The sequence below is a fragment of the Callospermophilus lateralis genome, chromosome 7 (genome assembly GCF_048772815.1).
Source record: "Callospermophilus lateralis isolate mCalLat2 chromosome 7, mCalLat2.hap1, whole genome shotgun sequence".
Lineage (NCBI taxonomy): Eukaryota > Metazoa > Chordata > Mammalia > Rodentia > Sciuridae > Callospermophilus > Callospermophilus lateralis.
Window position 1 is genome coordinate 13,236,626 of NC_135311.1, and position 18,561 is coordinate 13,255,186.

Sequence of the window (18,561 nt, forward strand, 5' to 3'; positions counted from 1 at the left end):
GCAGAGTTCAAGCCACACAGGCACTAGTTCTCAGTATTCTCTCTCCCTCCCTCTTCCCCTCTCTCTCTCTCTCTATTTTTTTCAGTGCTAAGAATTAAACCCTCAGTCTCAGGCATGCTAAGCAAGCTACTCTACCATTGAGCCACATCCATAGCCTAAATCTTGCTATTCAGTTTGAGGCCAAATAAATATAAACATCTAACCCCAAACCCCACTCAAGAGAAACTGCCAAAAGAGCCCTGAATCAATGACCCAGAAACCCCTGGGAAAAGGAGACATTCTCACCCCTGGCGCCTCCTTCCCCTCACCTGAACATTCACCCTCCCCCGTCTATAAGAACTACCCTCTCTCCCCTACACCAGGGTGGAACCAGGAGCCCTCGATACTAAGGGACCACAAACATCTGTGAATACAACTAAAAAAACGGAATGGGGCTAGGGGAAAAGGTGAGGGGCTGTTTGGATCAAGAAGACTTTCTTGTTCTCCCTTAGCCAGTAGCCACCGGGCTCACACCCCAATTCCAGATGTCACCAGCCGTCAGGCTCCCTCCACAGGGACTGCCTAGGTGAAGATGCCCTAGAATCACCTTTCACAATCACAGAAATTAGCCCACTGAGTGGGGTCTGAGTGAGGTCCAGCTTTGCTGAATTCCTAATCCAGCTGGCCTCCCACTAAGCAATTCCAGTAACAAACATGCAGATAAATTGAAAGTTTTTAATTTTTTTTTTTTCTCTTTCTCTTACACGGGAACTGGAGTAGCGCTCTGAAAGCTCCCTGTGAGTTTATTTACAGAAAGTATGTACATGCAGCAGGCCCACAGGCCACCAGAGGGCAGAGGGCTTCTTCCGTTAACAGTTCAAACCTCTGGCAGACCCCTGGGCAGCCACTTCACACTTGCCCGGTGGCTCCAGAGTGGTGGGAACCCAGCTCCCCCACTTCAGAGGCCAGATTCCAGCTCCAGCTATGCCCGCACACCTGGATCTGACCCATAGTCTCCACCTCTCACCTCCAACCTCTGCATCATTAATACTGCTCTGGGGTCTGAGGAAAATACCTGCATTTGCAGGCAGAGGTCACACAGTCACATCACACATAAACCAAACCTTGACATCACTCCCCACACAGCCACCCAAATCCTGTGGCACACACATCACTGTCCACTTGGACTTTAACATGATAGCACAATATATAACCATAGACAATCATCCCTCCACACACAGTGAATGCTCACACAAACACAAAAGCACACACACACAGTGACCTGCATACACGGTGGGAAAGACTCAAATGGAGCCCTCCCAATAAACAGAAGGATTGGAGGAAAACATGGAGCAGTCAGTGGGGTGGGGAGCATCTTCCTCAAGAGGTATGGGCATTTAAGGAGGCCCCCCTGAGATGAGTTAAAATCCCCCATGTCAGCAGAAGGAGCCAGGCCTAGGGGAGAGAGGCAGACCTGGGTCAGACCAGGTGTCCCCGACCATTGATGTAGATGCCATTGCCCGTGGGCTTGGCCCGCAGGGTCCCATTCTCCTGAACAAAATGGTTCATGGCCTGTTTGATGCCTTCATCTCGATCTTCCTCTTCCTCTGCCCGACCAGAGCCTGGAGATAGCAATTCGGTCTGTGTTTCAATCTCCCGCACTGTGGTCAGTGTGGAGTAACTGCGGCCTTCTGGCTCTTCACTCTGGAGACCAATGGCAGAGGTCAAGTCAGGAACCGAAGCAGGGCATTCAGATACAATGGGGGATGGTTGGGTCACGGTGGGATAAGAGGTCAGGGTAATGACTGTCCCACAGGCACAGGGCCTCTGAGATCAGGGGCCAGGAACAAATGTTAGGCATGGGAAAGGGAAGGGGAGAGGGAGTATGAAGGCACAACACAGATTCGGGGTTGGGCCACATATGAGCCAGGGCTGAGGCGCGAAGGACTGGTAAAAGGACTGCTAACGCACCACATTTGGGGCCAGGAGAGGGGCCTGAGGAGAGTGGTGGGAACACCGGTGGGGCCGGGGGCCTCACCATCACAGAGCAGCTACTGTTGTCCTTGAGACTATCGGGGTGGCCCTCGGCTCTCAGCCCTACACTCTCCTCCGGCTGCAGGGCCCAGACATGGGGGAGGAGTTAAAAGAGAGCTCAGCCTCCTCCCCTCAGCCTTTTCACCACTTGTCCTCCCACCAGCCTCCTCCCTAATCACCTTTCCCCCAACCCCACAGGTCCATTCCCTCTCTGATACAACCTCATTCCCCCACTGCCATCCCAATCCCACCCTGGACCCAGAACTAGTGGTAGATTCCCAGAGCAACCCCCAGGCTAATGGCGAAGGGGGCCTTACAAGGAGTCTTCCCAGTCCCAAAGCAGTGACACTCCCCAACCCCATCCACAGCCCAGCCAAGTCACAGCCAGACTGGTGGAGGACTGTGCTCCTGGTCTACATAGACACCCAGACACAAGCCACCCCTCATGCACACACCCCACCTTGGCACACACCTGGCTCCTGGGGTCTGTGTGATGAGAGTGCAGCCTCCGGATGGAGTTCTCCCTGGTCAGGGTCAGTTCCTCCTCACTGGGAAAGACACCCCCTTGTCAGGAACTGAGGGTAGCAACAGGCCACCCAAGGTGAGCCTAGCCTAGGTGTCTATGTGAGACCCGGCTGCATGGTGTGTGTGCTCTGCCAGCCCTGCAGGTATGAGTGTGTGGCTGCAGGTGGCAGTGTGGCAGCAGAGCATGTATGCCCTATGTGTGAACAAGTGCGCATAGTTGGCATGTCTCTGATCCTCACTCAGGCCAAACAGCTCCCACCACCCAGCTGTGGTCCAAGCCCCAAGCCCCTCTCACCTCCTAAAGACTGTCCACTTCTGGTCCATAAGCTCCCCAGATGTCTGGCTACTCAGTCTCCTTTCTTTCCTCCATTCTGTCCCACCTTCTGCTTGCTTCCTTTTCATTCCCAGCTTAATTCTACCCACCAAGGAGAGCCAGTACTCACTATTTCTGGGTCATCTGCTGGGCCTTGCGCCGATGGTATCGGGACATGAGTATCACCACCACCACCAGAAGGCAGAACAAGAGGGCAGCGATTACACCCACCACCACCACGGACGCTGACACTAGATCCACCTGTTGCCCTGGGTCCTGAGGGTCTGCTGGAGACAGGCCATTGTCTGAAGTGCATGCCCATATCCTCGAACCACCACGACTCCAATGCCCTCACACACCACCCTCGTATACCACATTCACAATCACCCACTCAGCTAGACCCTCTGCAAAAACCATCATGTCCCCCTAAATACTTTTCCCAATTCTTTCTTTTGTCTTGCTTCCTGTTATTACCCCCCAACTCTCCCCTTGCCCTAGGCCCAGGTCCCTTGTCTCTATTCTCCAACCATCCCCCACCCCCATGCTTACCAAGAATATCCACAGTGACCTGAGAATCCCTCGAGGAAAGCTCATTGCTAACATGGCAGACGTAGATGCCACTATGCTCAGTGGTCAGTGCGGGAAAGCCAAGAGTGTCCCCTTCTGCTCGTACCCCACTGGGCAGAGGCCCATCCAGCCTGGAGGATAGGAAAGCTGAAGGGTGCCTTCTGGGGCGGGTTGAGGCTGCCACCACCCAGCATGTCCAGGCAGCTCTCACCCCCCCTCCCCCATGACGTCACCCAGAGCCGACGGCTGTTCCCACGGTGCCCCGCCCTCCCCTAGGCAGGTCTAGGCAGAGGCCCCTCTCCCTGCCGCCCAGCCTGACCCGGGCACCCCCCACACACACTCAGGGATGATCCACACGCGTGCCATCCCACATTCTCCCATAGGTATCACGTCATCCAGCAGTGGGTACCAGGCACACATGCTATAAAGTCCACACCATAGGACACTGCAGCCCTAGTTGGGCTCAGGGGTACTTGGAAAATGTGACTGAGGGCTCCAACACCTGTGATGCATAGTGGGAACGCAAACCTAGTGCCAGGCACAAAGCATGCATCCCTCATACGCCCACATGTGAGAACATGTCTGTCATGGTATCACACATGTGTGCATGCTATCTCTTTCTGGTCTCTGGACATCTCAGACCGACTCTTGAGGGAGCTGGAGAAAGTGGGAGGGTGTTTTTGAGGTACTGGCAATATTGTGGCAATGATAGAAATGAGCGTTGGTGTAACAATAGTTACATCCAGCTGTCTTCTTCATCTCATGCACTTTATGCATTCACCTAAATTTATAAAATATTAATATTTAATACCATGGGCTTCTGTGTATGTGTATGTGTTTTCCAGTGCTAGAGATAGAAACCAGTGACTCATACATGCTAGGCAAGTGCTCTACCACTGAGCTGCAACCCTATCCCTAATATTATGCTGTATTTCACAATTTAAAAGTTAGGGGAAAAGAGCCAAGAATTTATCCATTTTATTTTCTACCAATGACCATGTATCCTAGAAGTCCTGGAACAAGCCAACAATATTTGGTGACCATGCATATTCTTGTATAGGTCTGAACATGCACCCTAGCTTATCATAAGTTTGAATATATGATTCCAGCCTATAATGAGCATGTGCTAGCCCTGGGAGGGGATGATCCTAGTCCCAAGCCTAGTCCTCACCATGGTAAGTCCTCTTACCGTGTCCAGTTGTATGAGGGAGGGGGCTGTCCTTCACTCAGGCACTTGAGCATAGCTCCTTCTCTGCCAACATGCCACAGCTTTTGGTCCTCAAGGCCCCTGACAGAGGCCTCAGCAAGGACTGGAATAGGAGGTGGGAGGAGAAAGGATGGAATGATGCCTTTAATCATGGGATTCCTCGAAGGGCCCTGCTCCCTGCCCCACCCTGCCTGGAATAGCCTCCCCCTGACTTTTTCCATCCTACTCATGTGCTTCCAAACCTAGCTGTACCACACTTGGCCCACAGCTCCTGGCCACATGGTTCCCTCTCCTAAGCTCAGAGTCTATATTGCTTTACCTGAGTTATGAGCCTATAAGTTCCTCAAGTGTCACACTTTTTCTGGATCTCCCATGGTGCCTAGCAAAGTGCTAGCCACTTGCTCAATAAATGCTATTAGAGTCTTTGAAGGTTTAACAATACTACAATCCTACAATCATACTAGTTTATCCTTTCCTTTCTTTCTTTTTTAGTACTGAGGCTTGAACCAAGGACTGCTCTACCACTGAACTACATCCTTAGCTCATCTTTATTTTTTTTATTTTGAGGTGGGGTCTTGCTGAGTTGCCCAGGCTGGCCTCAAACTTGTGATCCTCCTGCCTCAGCCTCTTGAGTTGCTGTTATTACAGGCATGTGCCACTGTGCCTGGTTCAATCATTTCTTTAACAAACATTTGTTGAGGACCTACTTTGTGCCAAATGTAAGAGCAGCTGGAGCTGAAAATGGTCCCTCCCACCTCTGCCCAGAGACTTGATGTATATTGCTGGGAATATAGTCTCTGCTGTTTCCTGAGCTTTCCTATACTTTGAGCTCTGTGTGAAATGCTTTGCTTCATGGTTGCTAATTTTCATCAAAATCCCATAAAGTTGGTATAATTATACTCATTTCACTGATGAAGAAAATGAAGCCTAACAAGATTAAATAACAGCTGGTAACCAGAATGAGAGCTTTCCCAAATCTGCCTCCAAACCCTAAAATGTATATTTTGCAAAGTGCTTTCAATTCCATGTTTATATTTGATTCTCCCAACAAAGCTGCAAAGCAAGGCAATCTCCTCTGTAAAGATAAGGACACAAGCTCAGAGAGATTTCAGTGATTCACCAAGGTTATCTGGCATTGGACTCCAGGTCTTCTACCTTTCAACTCTCTTACACACTATAGCCTCAGGACCCAGGCTGGCCAGCCTGGAGGGACTTGGGGGTCTCACCAACCCTTTTATAACCCATGAGGCCAGTCTACCCAAGCATCTAAGTACTCACAAGCCACTTGGAGGGTGTGGGTGATCCTTTGGTCCTGGAGCAAGCCAGGGTGAGACACCACGCAGGTAAGTGGCTGCCCATTCATGCTACGGCTAGGCACCAGATGGAACTCTGAAGTGACAGCAGCAGAGCGAGAGTGCGTGAAGGAGCGGCTGGATGATGTGCCTTTGACCTCTGTGTCCCAGGACACTTGTGGGGCTGGGCTGCCCTCAGCTGTGCAGGAGGCTGCCAACGTCAGGCCCTGGCCCTCTTCTAGCGGTGGACCAGGAATCAGTGAGGGCAGGGGAGGCACTGCGGGTGGGTGAAGGCAGAGTTCACGGGTCTGCACAAGCCCTCTCAGGAGGCCCCAGCCCCACTCCATCCCACTGTAGTCTTGTACTATTGAAAACTTTAGGCTGCCCGCCCCCTATTCCTTCTTCTTCTTTTTCTTTTGCCCTTTTCTACCCAGTCTCAGTGCTGGGGATTGAAACTAGGGGTGCTCTAGCACTAAGCTACATCCTCAGTCCATTTTTTTTTTTTTTTTTAAATTTTGAGAGGCTGGGGTTGTGGCTCAGTGGTAGAGCACTCACCTAGCACATGCAAGGCACTGGGTTCAATCCTCGGCACCACATAAAAATAAATAAATAAAATAAAGGTATTGGATCCCAACTGCAACTAAAAAATATATTAAAAAAAAAAAGAAGGGAAAAAATTTTGTCACAGGGTCTCACTAAGGCTGGCCTGGAACTCATAATCCCCCTACCTCAGTCTTCCAACTCATTAGTATTATGGGCATATGCCACCACACTCAGCTCCCTCGTTTTTCTCTTATTTCACTGACAAGTACACCAGATAAGTGGTAGAATTTTAAGTGACTGTATCTTTCTCCATTGTATGAATTTTTTTACAATGAGATGGGTCATTTTTTAAATAAAAAATAATGAAGTAATTTAAAAACTAACTAGATACTATCTAATAATAATAATAGCCACCATTTAGTAAATACTTACTGTGTGTCACTTATTATGCTAAACTCTTTACAAATGTTATCTCATTTAATTCTGTCAACTATCAAATGAAATCGGTGTTATCATCCTTATTTTTCAGGTGAGGAAACTAAAGCTCAGAGATGTTAAATGACTTGCTCAAGGTCTTAGGTGATGAAGTCTAGATTCACATTCAGATTTCCTACACCAAGGCTGGAGTTACTACCTTCTATGTGGATAAAGGAAAACTATATAAAGACCTTTAATTTTAGCTTCAAAATGTTAAAAACCCAAGCATAGACTGGTAAAGACTTAATCTGACCATAGGTCCATGTTGACCACAAGTGCCCACAATAGTGGTTTAAAAGGCAATTGTGCTCTCAGACCACATTCACTGAAGGTTCCTCCTGGTTATGCATGGCCATACCAGAGCTGGATCTCTTGTCCACATCTGGGCCTCACATTTTAAAACCATGGAGCCCAGGATGGCAAGGGAGGCTTTGAATCAGTGTCTTTAGTGAAATGGTAATAGGAACCAGTAAGTGTAGCTTGGAGAAGAGCAGATTTGGGTGGAGGTCCTTAACAAAGGTCTTCAATTTCTTGAAAGGCCAGGTGTTACATTGCTCTAGCAGGCAAAATAACAGAGGGCAATTTCAGGTTATCAGAAGGAAGAACTTCCCAAAAATGGATTCTTCCCCAGGTTTGGGAGTTACTTGGCAAGAATTTCTGACCTGGGTGGAGGAATAAAAAGGATGGTTATCCCTCACCCCAGAGTATCCTATGTTTTTATTCCTGTTTTGCAGTTGCCCTATCTATCACTGGTCCCCACTCCCCTGTTGTGGGACTTGAACCCAGGAGCCCTCTACCACTGAACTACATCCCCAGCCCTTTTATTTTTAATTTTGAGACAAGTCTCACTAAATTGCCCAGACTGGCCTCGAACTTTCCATCCCTCTGCCTCATCCTCCCAAGTCGCTAGGATTATAGGCCTGGCCACCAGCCCAGGCCCATCTGTCTTTGTGGTCCCGTCCCTACTCCTCCTGCCTTCAGCTTCTCCCCTCCTTGACCCTAAGTCTGGGCGTCTGGTGTTCTGCACACACACAGCAGCCCCCCGGCCATGCCCAGCCGGAACCACTTACCCAGCACTCGGAGCCGCAGCCGCGCCTGGAAGCTGCCAGATGGGAAGGTGCTGACCCGACACTCGTACTCGCCCTCATCCGCTTGCACTGCGTTGCGCAGGAGCACTGAGCCGTCCAGGGGGTCCCGTGGCGGGGGTGGTTGTTCCACGCGACCCTCGTAGGCTGAGCTCGTGTGTAGCCCATATTTGGAGTTCAGTAGCACCAGCTCCTGGGCACCCTCGTTCGCATCCACCCGAGCCCATGCTACCTGCCCCACCTTCTCATCCGGATCCCCTCGGTAGAAGCAGGGCAGCTTTGCATCCTGGCCCAGCACAACGGTGACCAAATCCGTGGTCTCCAGCACACCTGCGGGGCACTGGCCTGCAGGGGACAGACAGGAGCACACAGGATTAGGGGTGCAGTCAGAGTCAAGGGAACACAATCATAATGATAATGACAGCCAAAGCGGCCGGAACTCCTAGAGCATTTTATGCTTGCAAAGCGCATTCAGTTCATTACCTCATTAGATCCACAAAACATTCCCAAGAGGTAGGCGTTATTATCGCCATTTAACAGATGAGGAAACTGAGACCCAGAGAGAGGAAGTGACTTGCCTAAGGCCACACAGACAATTTATGGAAGACTCACACCCTCTTGTAGCCTAGGATTGTATCCTGAGCAATTGAAAGGTGGGAGGCTTTAATAGGACCAGAGACCCAGCCCCTGCCCTCGGGGAGCTCCTAGTCCTCAGGGAAATGGAATTTGTGCACACAGAAACAGGGAAAGCCACCAGCGAGCTTTCACACGAGACTAAACCTACCAACTAAGTAAAAGTGAATGCTTTCAGGAAGTGTGGCAGAGAGCCACAGCAAGTGTCCAGAACCATTGGTGTCTGGCTGGAGCAGGTAGGGTGAGAAGAGTTCATCCAGTCAGGCCCTTTGGAATCTTCTTTTCATGGCTTGAAGGTGAGAAACTGGATTCTCAGAGAGTAGAAGGTATTCCAAGTGGGAGGAATGGCATGAACCAAGGCTCAGAGGCAAAAATGAGCAAGTCACCAAAGACATGGCCCAGGTCAGAGGCCCAGAAAGATGAGGTCAGGACAGATACACAGCAATAGGGTCAGACTGGTGAGGCAGAATTAGGACCAGAGATGAAGGAGTAATGTTGTGCACATTGATGGGCAGCAGTATGAAGCACTTGAAGAAGAATTTGGAATCAGATATCCATCATATAAACTTGCAAATAAGATCCATTCCCTACCCTCATGAAATCAGAGGTCTGTTTATGAATCAGATATCCATCATATAAACTTGCAAATAAGATCCATTCCCTACCCTCATGAAACCAGAGGTCTCATGGAAATATGCCATGATGGTTTGATTTGGTGCCTAGTGGTGTGCTGCAGGCCAGTTGTATGATGAGGCAGTCACTGTGGGCTTGAGTCACGGGGGAGGGCCTCATGGATGAGTTGCATAGGATTAGCAGGGAGAGAGATCTAGAAAGGCATTTCAAGTAAAAGATCAAGGTGAGTGAAGAAGTAGTGGCAAGGCTGGCTGGTTTCAGGAAGCAGAGGAGAGGACCCAACCTAAGTTAGGGTGTGTATGTTGAACAGGAGTGGAAAATATGGCTGGGGTAGGGTGGGGCTAAATTGCCCAGAACCTTCTATGCCAGGTAAAGAAATTCAGATTTGGTCAAGAGTAAATGGGGAGTCACTGAAGGTTCCTTAGCCCTGTGAGTAGTGCAAGGTAAGAAAGAGGTGATGTGCAGTTGCACTAGAGAGTAGGCAGACCGAAGACAGCTGTTGTCCTTGGATGGTGTTGCTGGGGCAGGAAAGAGCGAACAGTTCCTGGAGGGAAATTTGACAGGGATTGGATTGATCATTGACCAAAAAGAGAGATAAGGGAGAGGAGAGACTCAATGACAACAGAATTTCCAGAATGAATACTTTATGAAAGAGGCAGGGCCTGGAGAAACTCATGGATGGGAAGAAATAAATGTGTGAGTTGTGGAATGAAATGTGAAACACGGGACCAAGGGCTGGGTCAGAAGGGTGCTCTGGTGTGGCAAGAGCTCCTTGACTTAGATGTATATTCCAGCAACTCCCAACGAGTTATAGTCGCTGCTTCTGCCCAGCACCCCACACACCCTGTTGATCCTCACCTTTGCTCATACTGTACCCCTGCCTGGAATGCCCTCCTCCCTGTGTCTGGTAGCTCCTACTCATCATTGTCTGGAGGACTCCTACTCATGCTTTAAGACTCTGCTTAGGCATCACTTCCTCCTGGAGTCATCCCTCCCCAGCCCTACCTCAGGCAGCCTTGGATGTCCTTCCTTTGTACTCTCCTAATTCTTCACTTTTCCCCTTGTCCTAACACCATATCCCATAGATTGTATTTGCTGTTTTCTTGTCTGCCTCCGCCACCAGATTGAGCTCCTACAGAGCAGAAACTGGACCACACATCACATATGGAAATATGGTTTTCAATTTTGGGTTCAGTGGTATGTGGTGCTCGATGAAAGTTTATTAACTGACCAACTGGATGAATGAGTGAATGGGAAAATGGATGAGTGAGAGACAAGGGCAGAGAAAGAAAGGGTAGGATGAGGAGGAATGTACAGTCCTTGGTTGGTCCTGGCAGGGAGGGCATTGTCATGGCAACCTTGGGGTGGAGGCAGGATAAGGATTGGCTGGTTATTTGGGTCATAGACAAAGGGAGCACCTCCAGACTAGACAGAGGAAGAGGGAAGGGAGGCAGACATGGAGGGAGAGAGTGAAACATTGAGTGGACCAGAGGTTTCCAATGAGGCAGAAGAAGGGGTCCTACGGTCCTGCTGGCAGGAGTAGAGGGAGGGAAGACTGTTGGGAGTTGGGAGGGCCCAGACCAGACGGGACAGACTTGAAGGGCCAGATACCAGGGCCCTGACCTGCCTAAGCTTATTTTGGTCCCACCCAGCCCAGCCTGGGAGTCCAGCTAACCACCTGCACCCCTCCCAGGCACCTCCTTTCTGGCACTGGAGAGAGAAGGAGGACTGCAAAAGAAGAACTGGGGTCAGGCTTGGGATAGAGGCTCCCTGGAATACTCTCTGCCTCAAATACTGGTGAGTGACCATGTAGGTCACAGGGATCCTAAGGCCTGCCCCATTGAAACATTCAATTTTCTCTAAAGATCATTTCTGGGATGATGTCAGATGGCATATATCCCATCCCCATCCCTATATCTGCCAATCATCTTCCCCCTCATATTCCACCCTCAAAAAAATTACCTTCTAGGGCAGAACACATACATGAGCCAAAGTCCTCCATGTCCCTTGGACCTGTGAGTCCAAGAGCTCCACCCCAAAAAACAAGCTCAAGCTTTGCAGAATGAAAACCCAATGAAACAAGAAAGTCCCTTCTGGATCTCTCCTGCAGCACCCACCCTCCCATGGTCCTAAATCCACAATTTAATAGGAACATCTCAGGCTGAGGCAACTCTCTCCTCCAACTACTACCTTCCATCCATCCTCTAAGCTGCAAAAGAAGAGAGAGAGAAAAAAAAAAGGAACTTGGACCCTAGAGTCCTTGTCCTGGGCTTAATGGACTCAGGAGCTCAGGATCTCAGGCCAGGGCAGGCCAGGACTGCCTCCTCCTCTTCCCCACCCAGTGCCTGCCCGGCGTCAGCATGATGATGTCACCAGACCCAAGGAGACACACCGCCTGCCTGGTGAGGTCACCCTGCGGGCATGTGGTGGCCAGGCCAGGCCAAGCCCACAGACCCTTCTGCTGCAAATTGTTTGCTGAGGCTAGTGGACTCTAGCTAGCTGGGTACTCCTCCCCTTGACCCTCCCCTCCTTGCCTCCCAGGAGCACCAGGACGCTGGTCAGGAGCCTTGGTGACTCAGAAGCCGCCACACAGCAGCAGGCCTAGCCACAGCCACCACCACCTTGCGCAAGGAAGAGAACAGGCCCAACTGGCCAGACGGGATCCCTGCCCTCAGCCTCCCCCACCCCTGGCCAGGCCCCTTCGGGCCTCTTTGGGGCCCTGCCCTTTGTGTACCCCGCCTGCTCCCAGACAGGTCCTCCATTCCTGGCTTGGGCTAGCTGGCTGCACCCCACGTTTTGCCTAGATCCCAACTTTCCTCTGTGTGAGGCCTGGCCTCTGATCAAAGGGGAAACTGAGGCTGATACCTCACACACCCAACCACAGCAGCATCTTTGGGGAAGAGATCTTTTCTTTATGAGGGGCCTATATTTATCAATATCCTCTGTTGGAACATATAGAGGTGCACATAGGGGTCCTAGAGGTGGGTCTATGAGAAAAAGGGAAAAAAGTATTTTTTTTTTTCTTTTCAGTACTAGGGATTGAACCCAGGGGTACTCTACCACTGATCTATACCTCAAACCTTTTTTTTATTTTGAGACAGGTTCTCACAAAGTTGCCCAGGCTGACCTCAAACTTAGTTTCTGCTTCAGCTTCCCAAATCACTGGGATTATAGCATACACCACCACATTTGGCTAAGTGTGAGTCTTTTGTGTCTAAATACATGGCCTGGCCAATCTTTCTATAGAGCTCCCACATCTGTGAGGTGAATGAATTTGGGGGTATTTCACACATATATGTTTTCATGTCTTATCTTCAAGGGATTCTATGTATTTACTTTTCTATGCCCAGAGGGAAGAGTTTTGCATTCGTGTGCAAGCAAACATGTGTGCATGCACCATTCATTACATGTGCATCTCACAGGCTGAATGCCTGTCAGGTATTCCTGTCCTGCAGAACTCTGCACACATAGTAAATATTTTGGTGTTGCTTATCTTGGTTTCTGCATCTGTCTCAGCTGTCCTTGGTCAGTGGTGTGTGATTCTGAGCCTTTGCTGTGTGACCTGTCTCAAGTATTGCCCCCCCGGCATCCCTCACCCTGAGACTTGAGGACAGATTCATCTCAGGTTCAAGCTGAAGGTACCCAGAGATGAGGTCACTGTCCCTCTAGGTATTGGGAAATTACCACCAAGCCTTCCCAACAAGAACAAAATAAAAGTTCCCTCTCCCTTGTTCCTCAGGTTCCTACTAAAGGGACTCTCACCCTTGTTGCCCCCTGGGCTTCCCTCAGCACCTCTGGCCCCCCAGTGAGGCCTCTCCCTGGGAATCTCTTGTCTGAGCTCTGCTGCTGCCACCACCTGAAAAACCAGCTCCAGCTCCAGGCCTGGGGTAAGGGCTGTCTGGTGTGGGTTTGGTGAGAAGGGGGGAGATCTGCCTGAGGCTAGAGGGAGGGGTCCAAACTGTCTAGGGTCTCATTCTTCTTTGTTAACTCTTCCCTGCCCTAACCCCACAACTCCAGCTCCACCAGAGAGACCTGGAGAATGTGGGTGAATTTGGTAGAAAAGACCTGGGAGGGAAGCACCAAAGCCCCCCATCCAGGACTGATGATATAAACAATCCAGCAAGCCACTCTTGTTCCTCCCTTCCCCCTTAACCTTGGCCTTAGAGTGCTAAGAAACTTTGAAAACAAGAAGACTCCTGCCCATCTACCTCCCTCCTTACCCCCCATTGTCCTAAGCCCCCTGGCTTAGTGAGAGCTTCCCAACCCCGGGCAAAGCGCCCACCTGCAGATTAGTGTCTGGGGAGGGGGGCACACCAATCACAGAGAGAGGAGAACAATGGGAGAGGACAGGCCTAGAGGCAGCTGTCTCTGGCCCAGACACAGCTCCCAGCACAGATAAGTCCCCTAAACCCCCCGGAGCCAGAGTCTGAGCCCTGCTGCGTCACCACAACAGCCACACTGTGGGTGGGAGACCCAGAATTCGGCTTCTCTCAAACTCCTGAGATCCTTGCCCCCCCCCACCTCTGCCCCCTCCCAGCCAAGGCCAGCTCTGCCCCACCCCAACTCACAGCCTCCAACCCAGCTCCCCTGACACACCAGTTTTAGAGGGAAATGGAGGGCAGTCAGAAAATATAGAGAACACTCCTGAGGCTGGGGGGCTCCCTGTTGGCTGCCTGTTTCAGTAAAAAGGATCCTATCCCAATCATTCTCTCTATATCCTTCTTCTAGGAGGTACAGTGGACGGTTCCCCATTTTGAATTTCTCTTGTTTTAGATTATTATCATCCCAAGTTCGAGGCCAGCCTCAGCAACTTAGCAAAACCTTAGTAACTTAATGAGATAAAAAATTAAAAAGCTGGGGGTATGCTGGGCACAGTGTGCATGCCTGTAATCCCAGCTGAGACAGGAGGATCATGAGTTCAAAGCCAGTCTCAGCAAAAGCAAGGTGCTAAGCAACTCAATGAGACCCTGTCTCTAAATAAAATACAAACAGGGCTGGGGATGTGGCTCAGTTGTCAAGTGTCCCTGAGTTAAATCCCTGGTACCCACCCCCCAAAACAAAAGCAAACCCCAGTACCAAATATATATATATATATATATATATATATATATATATATATATATATATGTATATATATATATATATATATTTTTTTTTTTTTTCCCAGATCTAGACCCAAAGACCCCAAGTCTCCATTATCCCTTTCCCTCGTCACTCAAGTTTCTTAATTTAATCTCCATCCCTTCTCTCTGCCAGACTCTGTGGTCAGTACAAGGACAAGTTCTGGAGGCCAGAAAGCCCAGGCATTTTCTCCTCACTGGGCTTGCTCTACACTGTGGCTGACCCCCATTCACATTGCCCAGAGTACCCCAAGATTCTGAGGCTAGAATACAGAAGATGAAACCATGGACTCTAAGCTCTGTTGCTGGGGTCTCCTTAGCCCAGTCCCCTTAAACACTAGGGTGGAACCAAGGTCACTGGGGCCAAGGGCTTCCCTGGGATTCTCCCAGTTCTTGCCACTTGGGTGGGGAAGCAAGCTTCCCTTTCTGGCTTCTCTGGGTTTGGGTAGATCCTACAGGAAAGGGCCTGCCCCCCTTTGTAAACAGGAGTAGAAAAGCAGAGACAGGGCACCTCCCTTTCTAGGAAACTAACCTCAGACAGAGAACTCATCCTAACCCTCTGAAGACAGACCTCAAAATTCAAAGAATCATTCATTTTCTGGTCCTATAGGGCCCTCTGGGTCCAGACAAAAGGTGGGGACCTGGAGTTTATTGAAGGGTATCCCCCAGATTTGGGCCCCTTAACACCAAGACAGGAGATGGGGGAAGGAGGAGGGAGGGAACGCACCCGGAAACTCTTCCCATTAAGGAGAGACAAAGAGCTGTGGTGTTGGAGGCACCTCCCAAGCCTGGGCTCCTCTCCCTGTCAAGGGTGGGGCAGGGCCCTGGGGCTCAGAGCTCTACAGGCCCAGGAGTTGGGGAGGGGGGCTTAAATTTGCAGTAAGGCTAAGAAAATACCCTAGGGAAAGGTCCTCTAGGTCCCCAGTAGAGATGCAGCAAAGACCCTTTGCCCCTTCTATTTTTATAGTCAGACTGGGCAACTCTTCCAACACCCCAGCACCCCCCACCCTCCAGCTAAGAGTTGGACAATTACAGAGTCATTGCATTTCAGAATTGGAAGATCTGCAAAGATCATCCATTCCTAGCTCTTGGCCCACTGAATTTAAGTTTCTTAGTTGCTCAAGGTCACTCAGCAAATTAATAGCAGAAATGGGATCGGAATCCAAGGCTTCTGATTTCCCAGTCCAAGGTTAATTCAGAAACATGAAACCCTCCAGGCTCCTAGGGGCACTAAGGAGATGTCAACACACAAAAGAGGTAGAATGGGGATGGCAATGGAGATGGAACACCTGCTTTCAGGCTAAGACTAGGGGGTCTGAGTCATCAGCCCTGAGCGTAACAATAGCCCTGAGGAAGTTATAGAAGTAGCAGCAGAGTGGTCTCCTTAGGTACCATATCCTGAGCAGCTCACATCAAGGCACTGGTTGAGGACAGGGGCAATTTCCCAACTAGATGGGATTCTCTTTGAAAGAACATTAAGCTGTATGTCGTGGAAAGGAAGGTAGGGGTTGTGTCTTATTCACCAGTGCTTCTCCAGCATCTAGAACCTCAGCTGTACCCAGTGTACATTTGATTGTACTTTTCTTTAGTGAACAAGGAGTCAGGAGACCAAGATACTAACCCTGGTTATATTTCTGACACTGAGTAATCTTGTAGCTCTCATTTCCCTATCTATTTCTCTCAGTTTTCCCATCTGTAAAATGAGGGAGTTGGAGTGGTAGATCTCTTTGATCCCTTCCAAGTCCTGAGACAGCATGACTCCATTCTTTAGGTGTGGGTAGATCCTACAGGAAAGTGCCTGCTGGGTTCCCTAGCCCCAGCAATGAGGCCCCACCCTCTTGGCCTGAGCAAGTGAGGAAGGTTGTCTTGAAGTTGCAAATCAAGACACAAGGATGGGGGAGCAGCAGGGGTTGGAACTCAGTATTCTGAAATTGGAGGCTGGGCCAATGACCTTCCATTATAAGACCAAAGCCAGAGCAGCCCCCAACCCTACCAATCCAGCAATCCAGGCCTTAAGCTTCTCCATGGAGCATCAGTTGGAGCTGGGAATGGGAATCACAGCCAGAGACGCTTTTGGACAACTGAGACTCCCTCATTACTACTCTTAAGGCTGAGGATTCAACTGCCCCCTCCAGGTAGGGCCCCATCTTCCCAAGTACAAAGATTTCTCAGTTACCTCTTACCCTGGGAACAGTCTATGGTATCGCAATTTGCGCATGCACACGCACGACACACACTCCCACTCTGAATATTATAAACTCTGATAATTCGTATCTGCTGCATGTATATTACATTTGTATGCTGTGAGGAACAGCATAAGACATCTGAGAAAATAGGGGCACAGGAAATGAACAAAAGGAGACCACACCCTATCTAGAAGGTCCCCTATCCTAGACACCGAAGCCCTTTAAATAGCCACTATTGTCACCCTGACACTTAACAGTATATGTGCCGAGGGAAAGAGAGGAGCCAGAGTGAGAAGATAGCTCAGCTTCTCTATAGTCCCCCAACAGACACCCCAATCCTGGTACCCTAGAATATCACAAAGACAAGAGAAGGAGAAAGAAATGCTCCCTGGACTTCAGGCTTCCTGCACCTGATGATTGCTGAGACCAGCTGAGCTCTGAGTCAGCCCCAGCTTTGGAGTCTAGAGGATAGGCCAAAGAGCTTCCAGGAAGCCCTGGGGTGATCAGGGTCCTCAGCAGTTCCACCTCCCTGCCCACCTGCACTGAGTCACCATATCTATTTCCCCTAGACACAGCTCAGTCCTAGGTAAGGTTTTGGCAGAGGTAATCAGGGACCCCAGACACAGTGACCTCACCAGGGGACAGAGAGCTACATTGGTTCTTCTGGGGGCATTCCTGGCAGCTGGAGATGGGCTCTTCTGTCCCAAGTCCAAGGAAAGAGAATGTTTGTATGAATGCATGCATGTGTGTTTATGTGTTTGTGTGTGCATGCCTGTGCCAGGTTGGGCTCAGAAATAAGAGTCCTGATGGATCAGGTAAGTCCTACCTGTAAATGATGCCAGGAACAGCAGCAACAGCCAACCTTCAGGCCCCCACATCTCGGCTCCCAGGGACAGGGGCATTGGTTGAAAGGCAGACCTGCCCAGCGATTTTGAAGTTCCACCGAGTTCTCCCTGGGAGCCGGGTCTAGAGCTGGATAAGGCACACAACCCAGTCGACAGAAAGCTACAAAGTCCCCAGGCACTGAGGCACCTGCCTATCCGACTTGGGTCTCCACTAGGAGACCCAGCCCGCTTCTACCCCTGAGAAGCCGTAATCGGGAGCTCAGAGCTCCCCCAGAGCTGCTTCCCACGCCGTGGCCAACAACGACGGCAGAAACCTGGGAACCTGCTCAGCAGGTCAGAACAGGTGCGTCTCCGGGGGCTGGGCCTGGCACGGAGACTCAGCAGCCACCGCCCCCACGGCCTGGGCTAGCTAATGGGCGCCAGGGAGGGAGGATAGGAGGGAAGAACCTGGGTGGGGGCGGTGGGGTCCCATCCTCACCTCTGGGCTTTACCTGTGAGTGCACACAAGGGGCTGCCAAGGGAGGGACTAGGGTGGAGGTGTGGGCCTAGCCAGGATGAACAGGGGCAAGGCCCTTGTGGGTGGCATCTCACACCCCAGGCAGGCTTGCTGACTGCTGGGAACAGTTCCCCAAAGTGACAGTTCCCAAAATTGACAGTTCCCCAACTCCTGGAGGGGCTCAGCTTTGAAGCTATAGAATCAGAGAAGAAAAATATGAGAACAGAAAAGGATCCTGGCTCGCAGGTCCATAAATTTATTTCCTTCAGATGAGAAAACATTCTTCAGATGAGGTCCAGAGAAGGGAAGGGACTTGGCAGAGGACACACAACTTAGTGTCATGTTTTGCTGAGACACCTCTATCTAATTTGCCCACTTTGAGAGCGGGGTGTGGTGGCACCACGCCTGTAATCCTAGTGACTTGGGAGACTGAGGCACGAGGATTCAAAGTTTGAGGCCAGCCTGGGAAACTTGGTGAGACCAAGTTTTAAGACCCTGTCTTAAAATTTGAAAAGGATTGGAGATTTAGCTCAGTGATAAAGTGACCGTGGGATCAATTCTTGAGAGAGAAAGAGAGAGAGATCCCAGAGAAATAATTTAAGTGGTCCCCTCTGACCTCATCCCTA

General features: G+C 50.2%; 1 protein-coding gene across 2 annotated transcripts; it reads right to left on the minus strand.

The window, feature by feature from the left end:
• Positions 1-1,458: 1,458 nt before the first annotated feature.
• Nectin4 (nectin cell adhesion molecule 4) lies at positions 1,459-17,496 on the minus strand. Of its 2 annotated transcripts, XM_076861953.1 has the most exons (9): positions 17,421-17,496; positions 8,008-8,367; positions 5,904-6,194; positions 4,608-4,728; positions 3,401-3,549; positions 2,982-3,135; positions 2,486-2,561; positions 2,018-2,092; positions 1,459-1,683 (listed from the first exon to the last, which is right to left on the minus strand). In XM_076861953.1, the coding sequence occupies exons 1-9, from the start codon at positions 17,494-17,496 to the stop codon at positions 1,459-1,461; spliced, it is 1,527 nt and encodes a 508-aa protein (XP_076718068.1). The 2 variants fall into 2 exon arrangements, with proteins under 2 accessions (XP_076718068.1, XP_076718069.1); XM_076861954.1 differs by lacking the exon at positions 2,018-2,092.
• Positions 17,497-18,561: the final 1,065 nt, after the last annotated feature.

Bases quoted from the DNA above. Each gene is read 5' to 3' on its own strand.
- Nectin4 (XM_076861953.1), bottom strand. From the start codon at position 17,496: ATGCCCCTGTCCCTGGGAGCCGAGATGTGGGGGCCTGAAGGTTGGCTG. The intron at 3,136-3,400 runs GTAAGCATGGGG...TGTCTCCAGCAG, and splicing joins GGTCACTGTGGATATTCTTG to ACCCTCAGGACCCAGGGCAA. The intron at 2,562-2,981 runs GTGAGTACTGGC...TGTCTTTCCCAG, and splicing joins CAGCAGATGACCCAGAAATA to TGAGGAGGAACTGACCCTGA.